The sequence below is a fragment of the Poecilia latipinna genome, unplaced genomic scaffold, assembly GCF_001443285.1.
Source record: "Poecilia latipinna isolate Pla-1442-1.1 unplaced genomic scaffold, P_latipinna-1.0 Scaffold298, whole genome shotgun sequence".
NCBI lineage: Eukaryota > Metazoa > Chordata > Actinopteri > Cyprinodontiformes > Poeciliidae > Poecilia > Poecilia latipinna.
Genome location: NW_015112914.1, coordinates 594,717 through 613,121, shown reverse-complemented (window position 1 = coordinate 613,121; position 18,405 = coordinate 594,717). Strand labels below are relative to the sequence as shown.

Below are 18,405 nucleotides of genomic sequence, written 5' to 3'. Positions count from 1 at the left end.
ATCTGAGGCTTATAGTCTGGAAAATATGGTACTTATTTCATTAATAGTGTTATTATTTATGAAGTTTGTTGTCACTGCTCTACACCAAACTTTTCTTATGAGATTGAGACATATAGTTGATACACTCTCCAGTTCCCATTAGTATACCAATAAAACAAAAACAAAAATAGAAAAAAATATATATTTTTACACACATCACATTTTAAAAAATATTTTGTGTAATCCATTTCCTTTACTTAAGCCAGAGGTTAGAAAAGGGAGTAAATTGACAAGGCTGCTCCTCGAACTCGGGCATGAGGGTTGGGGAACTTCAAAGTCTTGCACAACCATTTTTTGGTTGTAGATTATTTACAAATTGTTTTTTTTCATATTTGGATATTCAAACATTAAGTTTCCCATTGTGCACTCTTAAAATTCTGTAATGACACAATGCTTTTGTACTTGAAAGACCATAAAGAAAGCCACTTCCATGGTAGTTTTGTTCATATTTATGATGGCCCATTGAAGGGAAGATAAAAGAGGGGAAGGGAGTAGAGCAGAGGCCTGCTTGTCAACAACCTCTGCAAGCGCTGAGAGTCCCCTGAGCCCAGGTTATACAGACTTAATTGAGTATGGCCTAAATTGTACCTTACTTTTTTCGCTGTAAAAGCACATAAATGCCCCAAGCGTTTAATTTGTATCCTGTCTCTCTACTTCTTCCCCCTCCCACACTTTTTCGTTCCCATTCTGTTGCCTCTCCCACCCACCATGACAGCCTTTCTTCCCATGTCCCCCCTTCTTTGTGATAGAGACAGTCACTACTGGTTGACTGCCAAAGGGGGCTGCATTTGAGAGTTGTTAGCCTTTACTGTTTAAGCTTACAGAGAATGCTTTTAAAACATTATGAGGTGCATTAAACCTCTACACGAATCCCAAAGCGGCTAATGAAATGTGCGCAACTAAAGCACACATTTGGTGAAATGCAGGCAGGAATGTTCAATGGTCCTTTTTCTCTTGCTTGCTTTAGCTGGATGAAAGTGAATTAGATATGTACTTTGCTAATGGGCTCTCAAAAAAGTCCTTCATTATTAGCACCTTTAACATAATAAAGTAATGGACTGGGGAAAGTTACTTCCCAATGTATAGACCAATATATATATATATATATATGAAATGTGCATATTTCACTTTACATTCAGACAATAGACAAAGAAATAAAAGTTTTCTTGCGGGTATGAACCAGCTCCTAATGTCGAGATGCTGACCTCTGCTGCTTCTCCGCTCTGCCACACAATGGACTCCACAGTAAATACTTACCCATTACAGTCAAATATAGTGTTTACACTGCCTTCGCATGGTGGTACGTCGTGCCATCTGTCAAAATTAGAATGGGGTGAATAAGACTGTCATGACACCGTCATAAACATAAACATTACTGATATAAATTTGTTATAAAAGTATTACTGATTTCACTTTAAAAATTAGGTAACTTTATGTTATTAAAGGTAAAGTTGAAACAGTAATGATTTCTTGGTTAATGTCAAGTTGTCATAACAAAGACATTTTGAATAATGTCAACTTTGTATTAAAAGTGTCCTAATTTACCAAATGACGCTTTATGACAACAGTCATAAATATTCATGAAGGCTTATTCATGTGTTACGTCATGTTTATGAAAGTGTCATGTCAGCCTTATTCACCCCCCTTTCAAATAAAGTGTTACCAGATTTTCTTTAAATGTTAGTTTTTTCTTCAAAGTGTAACATGTTTTCTACTTATTCATTTATTCATTTTATAAAAAGCAAACCAGATTATTTCATTATTTTATTTAATATCTTGGAATAGAATACAGTGACGAAAAGTGACATCCCTGTTACAAAGACTGAGGATATTACAGAAATTGGATTATCATTTGTTGCATTACATCAAATTTCCTTGGAGTCCATTTGTTTTCGTCTGTACACTGTGTCAGTTTGGCTTGTTAATCTAAGCAGTGACCAAGCTGCATGTCCACCACAAATATGTCACTCTGGAATCCAGCGGAGCTTGGACATTTGAGAACTTTAAAGGGACAGCTGCTGGAATTTATTTTAAAAAATGGCCACACTGAAAAAAAATATTACTCATTGCAGTTTTATTATTTTCCACCATTACTGGTTGAATTAAAACAACTTGATTTTGGAACATCACATAAATAATTTTATAATAAACTACTTCATCCAGTCAAGACCTGCTGCTACATTTAATCCAAAGGAGTTAGCTATTGTTGTGCGGTCATCCAAATGGACCCCTCTCTTTAAAGAGTTTTTTGGGGACTTATTATTGAGGAGAGGCCCTGGAGCAAAATCAGAAATGGCTGAAAGATGCAAAGATATTTGTGGATGTTTATTCCTGTGGGCAAGAGCGTGACAAGAGTGTCTGGATGTCTGGATTTCCCCAACAACCCGACCTTGAAAAACTAGAGGGCAGCAAATGAATGGATATATATCAATAAAAAGAGTTAATGTTTAATTGAAGATACTGATAAACTGAGATGACATGGTCAACAGCCTTTCATGTCGTGAGGTATGAATATGAAACCTTGAGCAGATCCGTGTTCTGAACTTCTTCTCATCTTTGTTTTTAGGCATCACCACTGTCCTGACCATGACAACATTAAGCATCAGTGCACGGCACTCCCTCCCAAAAGTTTCGTATGCCACCGCGATGGATTGGTTCATTGCTGTGTGCTTTGCCTTCGTCTTCTCTGCCCTCATTGAGTTTGCGGCTGTCAACTACTTTTCAACACTCCAAGCCAACCGAGAGCTGCGAAAGGCAGCAGCCATAAAGGCAGCCGCTCAAGAAGCAGCAGCAGCTGCAGCCGTGGTTCCAGCAGCAAGCACAGGGACAGAGGGAGACGTTGCTTCAGTAAGTCAGGCATACGCTATCCCACTGGTGTTTACATGTGTCAGCATATGTTCAATGACATGTGAGCTAATGCTTAAACTGTACCAGATAAGGATGGGTCACATGGCCTTGTGTTGATAACTACAAAATACTTTTTTTGTGGTTATTGAAAGCATATGCATTTTATGTGCATATTATATTTTGACTCATATGGGAATATGAGTCCTTATAAGGTGTTATGGTTACATGTGAACATTCATCTAAACGATAGAGCTGCTGTTATAAATGATGATCAGAGCAGATGGTTCTTTGTGAAAAATAGGACTTTCCTTGGCCTAATTACATGCCTGTACCTGTCGTCATTAATCTCCACTGAAGTGAACATTTCTGGGTTTTTTTCTTCTTCTTGTAAATGAGAAGGGAGTTCCTAAAAATTAGGATGGCTTGTGTTTTTACTTACTGTACATTTTGTAAGACTTCAGTTTTGAAGCTTTGACTATGTTGGTCAACTGCCAGAAACAAGGTAATAACTAATATTTCAACACAAACTAACAATTACATGAAAAACAGGACAGGCACTCTGGAAAAAAAAGATGAATAAAGAGAAACAAATTATGTTTTCAGCTAAAATATGCTATTGACAAAGTGGAAGTGTTAAAACCCTTAAAATAAATCCTTTACTGGAGTGACTTCCTTTGTAAAGGAATAATTACACAGTAAATTTAATCTGTCAGGAATAATAGTTATATGTTAAGAAACTGCAGTTTTTCATAAAATTACTGTTGCCATACAGTGGTACTCCTGCTGGTAATTCTTTGTAAAAAGCTCTTTTCCCACAGAGACTGCATTTTATGTCTCCTCTTAATATTTTGCATGATTGGATCACTGTTAGAGTGGGAGCTTTTGTCCTTGCACAAAAATCCTCAAGTTCATTCAGAATCCTGATGATCTGTTATGCTCTTTTCTCTTCAGATTACCACAGAGCAGGGATCTTTAAATGCATGTTTTATAGCCTCTGTCCAACAAGTTTCAGATGTGTCTCTGCTCCAACAAACCAGCTAAAAATCTGACCAATAATAATAAAAAAAACATGTTTCTGGTTTTTTAAAGCATAAATGCACTCAAGGTTCCTATGACTTTTGAATGAAAAACCCCTCCATTGCATTGCATATCATCTCCCATCCTTAGCAGTGGCCTTATTCTTCACATATTCCTTCTTCCATTGCTTTATGTTAGACCCACGATCATTCACAGAGAAAATGGCTGTAGATACTTATCATGATAAACTTTACAAGGCTCCCAGTTACTGTTAAAGAATTGTTTAGCAAACGGCATGTTACCTGGGGTGCAAATATGTGTGGTGGACACTTATTGTAGATAAACTATTTTAAAATACACATTATTTTTGATGTGTAAACACAACACTAGTCCATCAGTTGAGTTGGGGACATATTCATGCCATGAGGATTGTTTTGACAGTACTAAGTTGCTCAAAAACTAAAAAGAAAACATTTTATTGCAACATGTCATGTCCAAGAAGTGCATATTGAAGTAAAAAACAAATAGTTCCAAAAGGCCAGTAAAATAACTCGTAAACAGTGTTTAAAAATATATGAAAACTTAAAAAATACTTTAAGACCACTGACAAATGATTTTAAAAACTTGCTGTTTGCCTGAGAAGTGATTCAAGAATTCTGCATTAACGTTGCCATTTTTTAGTTGGTTCTATTGCATCATTGGTTTATTTCAACATGCTTGCATTAGTTGCCTAGGGATGTTTCTCTTCGTCTTAATGCAAAAACAGTTTAAACTCTGTAATTTTCTAACTTCTGCTTGTTTTACTGAAACCACATTTTGACAGGATGGAATAAAACAGTATAAAGTATAAACAACATTGATGATTATGCATCGATTCCAAATAAGTAACTTTGAAGCAACACCTTTCTTGTGAATATGAATGTGTTACTTCTCATGGTAAAAATCATAAAAATGTGTGAAAAAAACCTTAACTGGTTTAATTTCACAGATGTGCTGTTCTTCTTGGTAAATACAAATCTACGATGACAGTTTTTTGGGGGGGTTTGTCCCTTTGTGAGTGGAGTTTTCTTTCTCTTGCCAAATCATCACACATTGTTAGCAGCTTTTCCCAGACTTGCAGTTACCGTTTGTGGTTATACAACATCAACAGGGGTTATGGAGCTCGGCTCAGATGGGTGTAGGGATTTTATCTTTAGTGTATTTTTTGAGAAATAGCTTCATTCAACCTCTAAGAGATTCTGTTTTTTGTGTAGAGACCACTGAGCTTTGCCTGTGCTTGCGTCTCCCCATTATATACTTCTAAAGCATTGTTGTGGATGTTTTGATGGATGAGATTGGTTTGTTCCTTTTAAAGGCCAACTGGCTGTCGGCATTTTGTGGTAAATAGTCAGCTCTTACAGTGTGTCTACCCCACTTAGCCATCTGGCAGTTAGTGGTTAAGTGGAAGCTGTTTAAAATAGAGTTTTGTGTGTGTGTGTGTGTGTTTTATGTTGGGTGTTCCTGGTTTTCTCATGGATACTCTTACTTCAACCAGGTAATAACATCTCACATCCAGATTGTCATGGAAAAATATTGTTATAGTGATGAGTTTAATAGCCTTTACTTGTTAGTGTTTGCAGTTTTTGCATCTGTAAGAGAGGGCTGGTACACCAGCTTACTTGTCTAATTATTGAAATGTCCAGTCACAAGAGAGCAGTGTAGTATATAGGACAACACAAATTCATTTCTGATGTTCATGCAGCATTACAGATTTTAAGGGCATTTGGTCACAGTGTCTTTGCTCTCATCATGATTGCTGACGCCAGGAAATCTATGATTGAATGAGGACGTTTGTTGCTGACATTTAAGTACAGTTACAAATAATCACGTGTTTAAAATAGAAGCTGGAGCCATTAGTTGTTCCGTGGATAATTTGTTTAATCAGATTTTATCTTTTTTTTCAGTTTTTATAGATGATTCATTTTCTTTTTCAGTTGTAATTACATATAATTTACACGTTCAAATTGCATGTTATATGTAAGACACCATTGCATATCGGTATATTTATTTGTTACAGACTTTGTGAGTTTTTTAAAAATTGAACACAAGGAACATCAATGAACATAAAGTGTTAAGTCTTGTGACAGATTCCTAATTACATTTTGGTCTGGCTATTGACTGGGCTATCCCAACACAGGTTTTGATTTTGCAGGTTATATTCATATTCATTTTTATATTCATTTTTCTACAACATAATTTCAACTTAAATTTACTTCAGTCCAGGCTGGATGGATTGGATTTGACTGAAAAACAACTCAGTTGTAGTCATTTATTTTTTATGCTTTTTTCACATATTTATCACAGTTGCCATGTAAAGTCATGAAACTTATTGTGTAATTGTAATGCATTTTCTGGAAGGACATCTAGGATATATGTAAATATGAAGTATGAAAATGTTCTAAAACAATCTGTAGCAGTCACATCAAAATGATTCCTGATCAGTGTTTCCTGTGTCTTGTGGAATGAATGTATTCCAGACCAGAGATGCTTCAGAAGCAAAGTTGACCCTAAGTTTGTCTTCCCCGTGGTTCATTTCTAGTCTACAATTTGTTCCAGTATACCCCGTGCAATCATTCTTCTATTTGCAGTCAATTGGTCTGTGCACAATGTAAAAATGTGCATGCAGAACATGCACTCCAGCATTTCTTCTTCATTGTGTTTTAATGAAGCTTACAACTGTAATAGAGATTCTGCTATTTCTGTTTTTTTATGACTGTGTTTTTAAGTCCTTTGTTACGGTTAATTTAATTTATTGTGCACACATGCAGGTTTTCATCATTCTCTCCAACTTTAACTTTTGATAAAAACACCACAGTTTTTCACTCTCTAGGTCCGTTAATTTATGCAATCTACAGTAAACTATGTCTGCTCCATCATTTCATTTGTTCAACACCCCCTCCCTCTCTCTCTCTCTCTCTCTCTCTTTCTCTCTCTCTCTCTCTCCCAGTCTCCTATTTGTCTCTGTAACTATGTGATAACCACAGAGAGTGACATGAGTGGACAGCCAGTGGCTCGGCAAATGATGTTGTTGCAGATTATGTAAGAGCTGTAGATTAAGGAAAATCCAGCAGATCACTGCAAGCTCAGAGGAAAGAGGGCAGACACCGCAATAAAGATGGGAGGGGGCTTGGAAAGCAAGCCCACTCCGTTTTTATGAAACAAGATGGAGAGATGGGTTAGAGTGGGTCCTGGGTATGTGTTGGTGTATGCATTTGTGTTATAGAGTTACACTGGAAGAATAGGAAGAAAGAGAGTAGGAGGAATGCATCATAGAAAATGACTGCTTTCACCAAATATGTAGGAGGGAAGACTTCATGACATGGAGAAGCAAAAAAATCCCCAGGAATAGAAAAAGTCATGCAGTCATGAGGTAAAATACCTGGTATGACTGTGAAGTTTTTCAAATAATATTTTTGTCCCAACCTCCCAATTTTTTGTGACAGGTAAGACTGGAAAGAAAAGAAAAGTTTTGTAAGTTTTACTTCGAACATATATCACGTTTTCATGAATTCTTATTTTAGAATCTCCATCTAATATGTGAGAGCCAAAAATGTTTTAATATCATGTCATTTTTAATACATACACACAGTAACACCACCTGATCATTTATCTGTGTTTAGGCAGGTCAAGAATGTACCTGAAGTAATGACAACTACTGAACCACAAAGATCTTAAAGGCCATCTTTTATTGAATAATCTGTGCTACAATTTCATGGGCATAGTTGTTTCAAAATAGTTATTACATAGATGTAATACCACACACACACACACACACACACACACACACACACACACACACACACACACACACACACACACACACACACACACGTATATGTATATTTACTTAACCTCACAAACTGCACTGTCTAAACAGTTCTTAGAAAAATCAGCTTATAATTATGATTATATTGGATTGATTATTTTGTTAAATATTAGAAAAAGGTATTACTATTTTTGTTGTAAAAGTTTTATCATTTGTTCTTAAATAAACTGCTTGCACATAGTATTTCTAATACTTTCTCTGTTGAGCAGTTTCTGAACTCAAAGAGAAAAATGAAATATTTAAACAAATCCAGCAAAAATATCGCAAGTTCACTTCAGTTCCAAAACTGATGGAATTGACATAAAAATTTTTGCAGAATTTGAGCGTAGTGAGAAACTGAGTTGAATTTGTTACATAATTTAAAAACATCATTTCTCTCTGCGCCCCCAGAACTACTTATTATGCATCATCATCTTAATAATTTAGAGGATTGTTTGATTTATTGAAATCGCCCTGGAACATCATGATGTGACGTTTCTGTGCTTCACACAGAATTGTTTTTTTTTTTTTAGACTGTGTTAATTTGCAGCAAGAAGCTTTGCACACCCTGTCCTAGATCCTAGATATATTTCCTGCACTCATATTGTATCTGATTTACAGCAAATATTGCCAGAGAGTGTGCATTGTGATCATAATTAGTTGAAATTTCATAAGCCATAGGATAACCATTTGTCTATGTGCTGAGTATCTTTAAAATAATTCAGTCTGCACACAGAGAGAATTGGCAAAATAACACAAAAATAAAAAGAAGACTGTGGGGTGTGTGTCTATGTTTCTAAATAATATTTTTGAGATTCTGTAGTTTTACAACCCTATTTAATTTACCATATGCTCCTGTTGGCTTTAGATCATAACTGCATGGACACGATCTTGGAAGAGGAATTTTAATTTTAGTAAAAGTTAGAAAAGTGTTTTTTTTTCTACAGTATAAAGAGTGTAAGCACATAAAATCGCGTAATACATGCAGTCATTTTTGTTGTTGAGTTGTTTGAATGAAACATCATGACATGCCTGTTAGAAAGAGGACATATAAATAAAGATTAATTGATTTATTGAACAGTAAATCTCCAAGTAAAACAGGATAATAATTTAACTTTAATACACCATATCAATGCATCTTTGTTGTAATTTTCTTTTTACATTTCCAGTTTTTATTTACTTTTACTCTTAAAGGTGGATGCCAATAGTGTATTGAAGAAGAGGATGAACTCTGCGCCGGTTTTCGATCGCCCTGCAAAAACTTTTCCAAACCCTCCTGTCAATGCCCAGGCGTTCCTCCAGCAAGGCTCTGCAGTTCCGGCCAACAACGTCCTGACAGGCACCAGCATCATTGACAAATACTCACGCATCCTTTTCCCCCTTTCGTTTGGCGCCTTTAACCTGGTCTACTGGATCGTTTATCTCACCAAGGACACCATGGAGATGTCAAGGTAAATAGATGGCATGGCTGTCACAAATAACTTGGTTTTGCTTGGAGCACGAGATGGAAATAATTTCACCAGAAAATGAGTGAAGGTGGAATTTGTTTGGTATAATTTCTGCATTAGTATTATTGAATTGCTCTTATCAAGTTCTTAGTATGGCTCCAGTACTTAGGAAGGTGTGAATACGCTTTAATTATTACATTTTGTTGTATTTCAACTACTAAGTTCAATGTGATTTACAGGGATTGTATGTGATAAAACAATATCAAAGTACTCTAGACATATCAAGTGGAAAGAAAATAATGAATCTATTTCACTTTGTTTTTTACAAGAGAAAAAAAAAACGTAATCTTTTACTGCATGCAAAGCTCCAAGTCTTTTGGGTTATGACTTGTTCTGCAATTTCTGCCTCTTCTCCAAATTAACTGAGATTTCATAGAGGGCATTTATGAACATCAGTTTTCAAGTTTTGCTACAGATTCCTGATTGAATTTACTTTGAACTTTGTCAGGATAATTCTAAATAACATACATATGTTTTGATCTAACCATTCCTAACCTGTGGAGGAATGGTTAGAGTTTAGTCCTGCTGGAAGGTGAACCTCAGCTCCAGTCTTAATTCTTTTGTAGTTTCTAACACATTTATTCTAGGTTTCTTGTGTTAAACTCCATCAATTTCCTTATCAACTGAGATGAGCTTCACCCTCCCTGCTGAAGAACATAATCCCCACACCATCATGCTGTCACCACCATGTTTTAATGAAGGGGTTGGTGTTTAGGGTGATGCAATGTGTTACGCATGAGGGCCTAAAAGTTATATTCTAGTCTCATTTCACCACCTTCTTTCACATGTCCATTCTGTCTTTTACATGATTTGTGGCAAACCTTAAAGACTTAAAGACTCCCAGTCTCTTTGTGTTTTCTCTTGTATTTAAATTTTTCTTTATTAAATCTTTCATTCCACCGTCCATCACCTGTCTGCAGATGTCCTGCTGACCAAATCATCATAATAGGATATTTGGACAATCACATCATGAAGACTTTCTTTTCTTTTGGTGACAAAACCAAGTTCCTGTAAAATAAATGTTTATTTCAGTCATTTGCTTTTAATTATATTGCATCAGTTAACAAGGAATTTACGTAACTGTTAGCTAAAGAAAAAAGTAATAATTTGAAATGAATATAAGACAATGTAAAATGTTTTTAATTAGAGTGAACATGCAGCCAAGTCAATTATGGAAGGAGTCCAGGATGCCTCAGTGGTTGAGGTAATGGGAATAGAAGAAGAAACAACTGAGCATAATAGAAATATCTTTTATTGCCCCACAATGGGTAAATTCATGTGCAACAGCAGCAGCAACGTGACAGGGAATCAAAGCAAGTAGGTTCACAACAATATATAAAAACAGAATAAAGAACAATATAAATGACAATAAAAACTGTATAACAGCAGATATGTACAGAAGCCAGCAGAAACACTTTCAGAATGAGTAAACCTGTACAAAACAGTGTGATGGGGGAGAACAAAGTGAGACAGAGCAACAGAACAATGGATCAATAATAACATCAAATGCTGGCTTTCAATATTAAATAGAATGGATCATCAGATTTTAATGCTCTAAGTAGTTTCTATTGAAGGACAAATTAAAAGAATAAACAAATAAGTGCAAGATATGGCTATTTACACCAATAAACACTTAAATATGTTAAATCATTTCAAACTGAAATAAAAACACATTTTTAATACATCATAAATTGATTATATGTGACAGTAATTCATTAAAAGATCAGTTGAATTAGAAGTATTTGAGCATTCAATAAATTAATTATGAAATAATTAAAACTGTCATTGGCTTACCAACAGATCCCAACATCTGATTAGTTACCCTTCACAGCAAGTCAAGACCGATCGATCCCAGGTTGATACAGAGCCTGCTGACCCTTAGAGAGGCAGTAATCGTTTAGGAGGCCAATAAAGAGCACGTTTTTGCATGTGAAAGCGTAATTGATCTTATCAAATGCCTGGATCACCTTGGCCAATTCCTTTCGATGATCCACTCCACACTTCCCCGTTATGATAGGATTCCTCAGATAATCTCTCAGGGTTAGCCTCAATACCCAATGGAGGAAACTTATTTTATCTGCTTCTACCTATGATCTCATTTTTTCAGGCTTGATACATAGCTTATTACCACAGGTGGTGCAGGCTTGAACAAAAACACACTGGTAAATCAATAGCTTCTTTTCATGCTTCAGCTCTCTTCACCACAGCACACCAGAGCAGAGCCCACTTTACTGCAGCTGAAGTAAACTCCGGTGCTTCAGACACATACTGACCCCAGACATGGAGTCCTCCCTGTTTGGACTTTGAGGTGTAGAATCTCATTGGATCCCCTTCAGAGTCAGCAGCTTGAGGGGTCAAACAGAATCATACCATGTGCAAAAAGCAATGATGCAACCGTGAGCCCCGAGTCTCTCAAACCAGTCACCCATTTCTTCATTAGTAGGACTTGAGATTGTGTCCATGAACAGCACAAACAAGATCAGTGATTAAAGGCAGCCTTGGTGGAGCTGCTTTAGTTAAAACAGGATAATAACTCTGCTTCTGCTCTGTTGAACCATTTGATATCACAGTTTATATGATGTATGGTTACCACCGAAAACATAATGCAATCTGAGCCTCAGAATTGCCTGCTGGTGATCTAAACAACTTGTAAAGGCTGATAAAAAATAGTTCTTAAATGTTTTCACAAGTGCTCTCTCTGAAATACAGGTTTCCATGTGTGTAACCAACAGATGCTGTTCCAAGCATCTGTTCCTAAATATAATGGGGTTTTTTAAGTGTTTTGATGGCAGCAAAAGATGGATGTTACTATCTTACATCATCTCTAGAAATCCTTCTTGGTTTGACACTTTGACAAGATGCTGAGAGGTAGACTAGTTAAAGGATGAAGTTCAGTTTATGAACTCTTGAGTGTTTGTGTATGTGCGCATGCATAATTTTGTTTGATTTGCTTCAACTTCATAATATGAACAGATGTGTATGTCTGGTTGTGCATCCTCACTCCCAACTCTGGATGCTTCAGCTGTGTGGGTTTAAATCCTTTCATTCCCTGCTTTGCTCCTCCTCTAAAAAGGGAAAAGCCCTCAAGGCAAGAGCTGAGACAAGTCAGAGGACATGACAGTGTTGGCAGGCATCAGGATAGATCTGTGTGGCTAACACTCTTAGGGATTCTTAAATGTTTCTAAAAATTGATAGGAATTGTAATCCTGAGAGACGTTTCAAACAGACTGGATGATTACAGTGATTACTTTTTTTTTGTTGTTGTGGAAATTGATAGCAGACATAAACTAGGAAAAAACATACTAGAGTATGTAAATGGAAAAGTGCTTGAAAATATGAACAAAAGACAAGAACATATGGGAAGAGAATCCTGTGTATTGTGTATTCTGATTTAGATTGATATTTCATACATTTTTAACTCTTAACTGCTGTATCCGTTTTGTGTTTTGTTCAGTTCTGTTTGTGTGTTTGTTGCATCCATTCTGAATTTCCCTGATTGATTTGTTGAATTGTTTTTATGTTACTATCATTCTTCCTTGGTATTTAATCTCCTAAGTTTCATTGTTCATTTCGATTCTATCAAGATGGTTCCATGTTTTATCTTCCTCATGTCTTCAAGCTCTTCAGTTTGGTTTTGTGAACAACTGCAAAACTGCAAAGGTTTGTTGGAGCAAACCAAAGAGCATCCTGGTGGACAAGCAACAGGTCAAGGATGAAGTTGTGAAGTTTTAAGGAGGGTTGGGTTGTAAGGAATATCCCAAGATTTCAGTATCTTCAAGATCATTGTTCAATTCATCATCCGAATAAGAGTAAAATCTGGCACAACTGCAAAGCTACCAACACATGGCTGCACATCTCATCTGGTAACTCCAGGGACATTTTTCAGTCCTCGAAAGCATGTACACATTTTGAGTAAAAAATGAGAAAACAGCACTGCATACACCAGAGCCCTGTCAAGCTACGTATGTTTAGCCTTTCTAATAGCATACGCTCCCATCAAACCCCCTGTATAGATGACTGGGTACAGAAAAAAAGATTTTCTCTTTGTGTGTGTGCAGGTGGATTTCTGTGAGTATTTCTGAGGAGGATTCAGGCACAGAAGTGTATAAATGTGCTAAAGCAGCAGTGTCTACCGACTGCGGGCTATTTTAATGAATAGCACCATTCAGGGCGAGACATGAAGGAAACAAATTGGCTGAAAACGCTTCCTTCCATGAGGGGCCCCAGCTGGTTGGCTGACTGTTTGCTAGCTGCCTGGCAGGCTGGCTGGAGTGTGGTAACAGCGGACGATAAGCCTTACTCTTCTTTATTGGCCATCATAGTGCTAGGCTTGAAAAACAACTTCCCCATTGTTGCTCATAAATCAAAATCCCTAAATGCTGTTTCCAACTCAATTCCTATTTTTGACTGCGGGGCCATTGCCATAACTTTGGTGTAATAATCACTCGATTACAGGCCACTCAGACGGAGGGCAAAGAAGAATGATAGAAGTAGTGACCCTCTATCTATATTGTTTCTCTTTGGGGCCTTGTGGGAATTGCTACCACTGCTTTCACCTAGTTTGTCTCTTCTTGCATGCATGCATTTTTCTCTCACCTACCTGTGGTTACATGTTTTCCTGTGAGTCCATCACGCCAGAGACATTTTTCTAAGGCACAGTATTTCTATCTTCCTTTGATCACTTAACCCTCCTGTTGTCAACATTGTAAAGATGGGTCATTTTGACCCGAGGACAAAATGCTCTGTTTCAGACAGTCTTTGCACTAATTGCTGTCTCTATATCTTACTTAATATAAGTATTATTCTTTCAAACACACTCTTTCTACCTGTCACTCCCCCACCCTCACACCTCTCTTTTCTATTACAAAGCACTGCCTGTGCTCTGCCTCCCTTCTTGATGAAACAAGTCAGCCTAAGCAGAGTGATCCACCCTCCACCCCCCAACACCCAATATTCTCTATTCACCGTCCAGCCCCTCTAAAGCAAATATAAATATCATTTATGTGGGACTGTATGTTTATTTGTGAGGTTTTTTTTTTACCAGTTGTATAAAACATCTTAGTGAATGAACACAACTAACATATCAGGACAGCAAAATCAAGCAATAACTGTTGTCAATGCAGGTCATTGTTAACATGAAATGTAAAACCTTTTAGACTCAAAAACAGAGACATATCACAAAAAGCTTTATTATACCAACAATTAGACTGACATGTTTGTGCATTTGCAATGTTCTTCTCACATTTCAACAACATTATGACTTTTTTTCCAATACCCATATTTATCACATAACAACCGAAAACATTTTATTGGATGATCATTTATTGTTCAAACATCAAATATGTCAGAAATATTTCACATTCAGAAACACCATAAATGACTGTATTTATTCATTATCCAAAAAGCTTCTGCTTGTCATAAGAGTCAACATACCAAGTTAATTCAGGGTCATTTTGAACCAATTTTATCTTTGCTTAACTCTGTATAAGTCCAGATATTTAAGTAAATTAAGTAAATCACACAAACGTTTTCCTTTTTACACTTCGATTCTACATCTCGTTTACTGTCAGCATGTTTTCAGCATGTTCTTTTCTATGCAAACGTCTTTTCAGTGGGTGAAAAATGGATGATTTAGACTATTTTAATCCCCTCTTTTACAACAAGGTTAAACTTTGTACATCCCAAACATCATTTTTAAGGATTTTATATAGATTTGTTTGTGTATGCAGAAATATGTCCATGTTTGGGGATCTGTATGAGTTTTGTACACAAGTGTATGGATGGGTGTAATTATTCCTTTTATTTAGTTCCAGGATTGTTGCATGATCTTAAATGAGAAATTTCCATTTTATGTATTTTTTACAAACCATATTTATATTTATTATGCTATCCATTCCCCACCTAGATGAGGTCATCCTACCTGGCTTGCAGAAGTTCAAAATCTATTAAGATACAATGTTTTGAGCTGAGTTACTGAATGCAATCAGGATGCTTGGCTAATACAAACATAATCAGTTAGCAGGGCGCTCACACGCCAACATTATAAGTAAAGTTTGAACACCTGCCCAACATTTTTGCAATATGAAAAAAAAATCTGTTTACAGTGAAAACAGGCTCTTCTTCCTTCCAAACTGTTAGTGTAAAGAAGCATCCATTTCATTTTTTTCCCTTTGCCTATTTAATATTTTAACATAATGTAATGCCCTTAAAATCCACACAGTGTCTTTTTAAAGTAAACACTTAAGAAGTTAGAGCAGGCTGAGATAAGATAGTTTGTTGAATGTGGAGCTTTGCTTTCTTTCCTTTGTTCTAAGCAACAAACGTTTCTGTGGTAAATTTTCAGAAGCTCTGCAAATCAATGCAGTATTCCTGCGACTCGGGTTTTTTCTTTGATTTTCATTCCAGCCCTCAGAAAGCTCTGCTGGAGGTTTATAGCAACCAATGCTTGAGTCTGGATATTTCTCAGACTCAAATAAATAATATAATGAGCAAAACAAATCAGTTGAAAAACTTATGGGTAGTTTGATTATCGAGAGATTCTATTCTGGATTTATGAATATGAATACATTTGCATATAATTGTTTGTACTTGAGTAATCTTTTTATGAAATACTTTTCTTTATTATTTTTACTCAAGTAACTCCTTGGATGACTGCTTTATAATTTAATTTCTGGGTACTCGACCCAAATCTGAACCTATATCCACTCTGTGGGTGAAAACCTCTGAAGTTGATGAATATTTAAAAACAACTTTCATTATTCAGGCATTTAGCAAATATAAATAATTTGATCCTAACTGACAAAAGATGAAGGTTTGATCTGATTACATATCATAGTGAGAAAATAATGTTCTGTCTTTTGATGTGTTGTATGTAAATGTCTGGTTTCAACTGCAGCTGTATCTGAACTGAAATCATGACTTTATGTACCTGTAATAAAGTGCTAATAATGGGTCTAGAACGTAAATTATCAACCCAGTGTTACATTAAAATTGCTTATTCACTAACTGTATTACAATACATATGGTTTTTAAAATCCCCCACCAGAACCCCCTTCCTTCTTTTGCAACCAAAGCTATGCAGAAAGCTGTCAGTATTTCTGTTTTTGCCACTGGCCATGTGAGCTCTCAAGCTGAAAATGGCTCTCAGTGCTGTCAAAAGTGTCTCCAGCTTTAACACATCAGGTTGAGGAGGTGGAGGTGTGAAATACCTGGCTGAGGTTCCCCCATGAGTTTCAGACAGTCTACGTGGACAACACTGAAGAAGTTAGAAACTGAAAAAGATCAGATTTCAAATTCAGACTTAAAATGTGAGCAAGCCTTCGCCCGCAAGAGCGAGCCAGAAAAAGCTGTTACATCATACCCATGTGCATTTGTTCCTGTGTACAGGCAGATGTGGATGGATATAAAATGGAGTAGGTGTGCATGTGTAGGAGTATTTATGCATAAAGCAATATGTTTAAATGTGATGAAATTTGAAATTTATCTACCCTCTGAATACACGCAGATTGACGTTTTTTCCACTGATTCAACCTTGCTTCCTGTTCTTTTTGTCTTGCAGGGATACTGTCTAAGATTATGTCTTCCTGGAGAATAGAAATACCTGAACAATCAACACACACGCAGATGCACTCACACATACCAATGTTCTGCTTCTTCACACATTAAAATAGGTAACAGACGCTTGCCAAGCACTCTTTTATGCAGCCTCAGTGCATTCTATTTCCTTTTAAGTACTCCCATGGAACATAAGTCTTTTGAGAACAGATGTACCAATTCCAATTGCCAACTTGACCATGGAGCTCAAAGCCATGTGGGGCCACAAGTACTGGATCCATTTCAAACAACAGCTACTCTCACTTTTCTTTTTTCTTTTTTATTTCATTTGTTTCATGTTAACATAAAAATAAATTGTTATATGTTAAAACAATTTTAATGTGCACATCTGTCTTGTGTGCTTTGCCAAATTTGATGGGACAAGAAATAAGATTAAATAAATTTCACTGAAAAAGCATAAACCAACCACAAAGGGTTTCTCTGTTGGATGTATTCGTTTACTTTTTTCTATGTCAAATATCCATGCACTTTTTTACAAGTGTTTATATATATATATATATATATATATATATATATATATATATATATATATATATATATATATATATATATATATATATATATATATATATATGTGTGTGTGTGTATAATCCCTTCCATTATGATTAGAAGGAAAGTGATTGTAAGAATGTACTTCTGACTGAATTCATTGCATCTGGCAAAAACTTTTTTTCCTCCCAGTTCTGTCAAGTCTTTGTTTCTTTTATTCTCTCCCTTAACACTGTTTTTGTGTTTGTTGGCTTAATATCCCTCAGCTCAAAGACTAAGGAGGATCCAAAGCAAAATCTTCAAAGAGTTTACATGATGTGTTCAGTAACGTTGTTGGCATGGCACACAATCGAGTCCAACCTGCACATGCAAGTGGAAAACATTTCCATTCTACAAAAACATTACGGGCTCTAAAATGAACGTTCAAAAAAGTCATTTTTTTCCCACAATTTCTTTTTCTTTGTAGTGCCTTGTAACAACATTCACACCACTTGACCATTTTCACATTATGTCACGTTTCAACCACAAACTGTCATGTGATTGACAGTAATGCATAAATGTGAGGTGGGAAGAAAACAAATAGTTTTCAGTAGTTTTACAAGTAAGAATCTGGCAACAGTAGCATGTGTGTGTATTAATCCTCTTAAATCAATATTTTGTAGAACCACCTTCCATTGAAATTACTACTACAAGACTTTTGAGGTACTTTACAAGCTTTGCACATGTAGTGAGTGAAATGATTTCTCATTCTTTCAAAGGTAGTTTAAGCTTACTGAGGTTGGTTGGGGAGTGACTGTAAAAATAAATGTAAACTCTTTAGTTAAATCTGTTATTGTAAAACATACCCAGTGCAGAAGTAAAATACATTTTTGTTTATATTTATTTGTAAAATAACTTAAAATTATCTGTCACTTTCCCCTAACATCACAATTTTGCATTGCTTTGTTATGTTTTTAATTAAAATATTGATTTTTTTTAATGTGAACATGACAAAATTTGAAAAAGTGGAAGGGGTATGAATAGTTTTGTAAGGTGCTGTATATCATG

At 35.9% G+C, this 18,405-nt stretch overlaps 1 protein-coding gene across 1 annotated transcript in view; it reads left to right on the top strand.

The window, feature by feature from the left end:
- The window catches only part of gabra6b (gamma-aminobutyric acid type A receptor subunit alpha6b), a 30,502-nt gene extending 13,320 nt beyond the window's left edge, over positions 1–17,182 (top strand). Inside the window, exons 8-10 of the mRNA XM_015034435.1 lie at positions 2,606–2,886; positions 8,942–9,198; positions 16,814–17,182. Of these exons, the coding sequence (XP_014889921.1) occupies positions 2,606–2,886; positions 8,942–9,198; positions 16,814–16,826 (551 nt within the window). The 3' untranslated portion in view covers positions 16,827–17,182. The remainder of the gene's footprint in view (positions 1–2,605; positions 2,887–8,941; positions 9,199–16,813) is intronic.
- Positions 17,183–18,405: the final 1,223 nt, after the last annotated feature.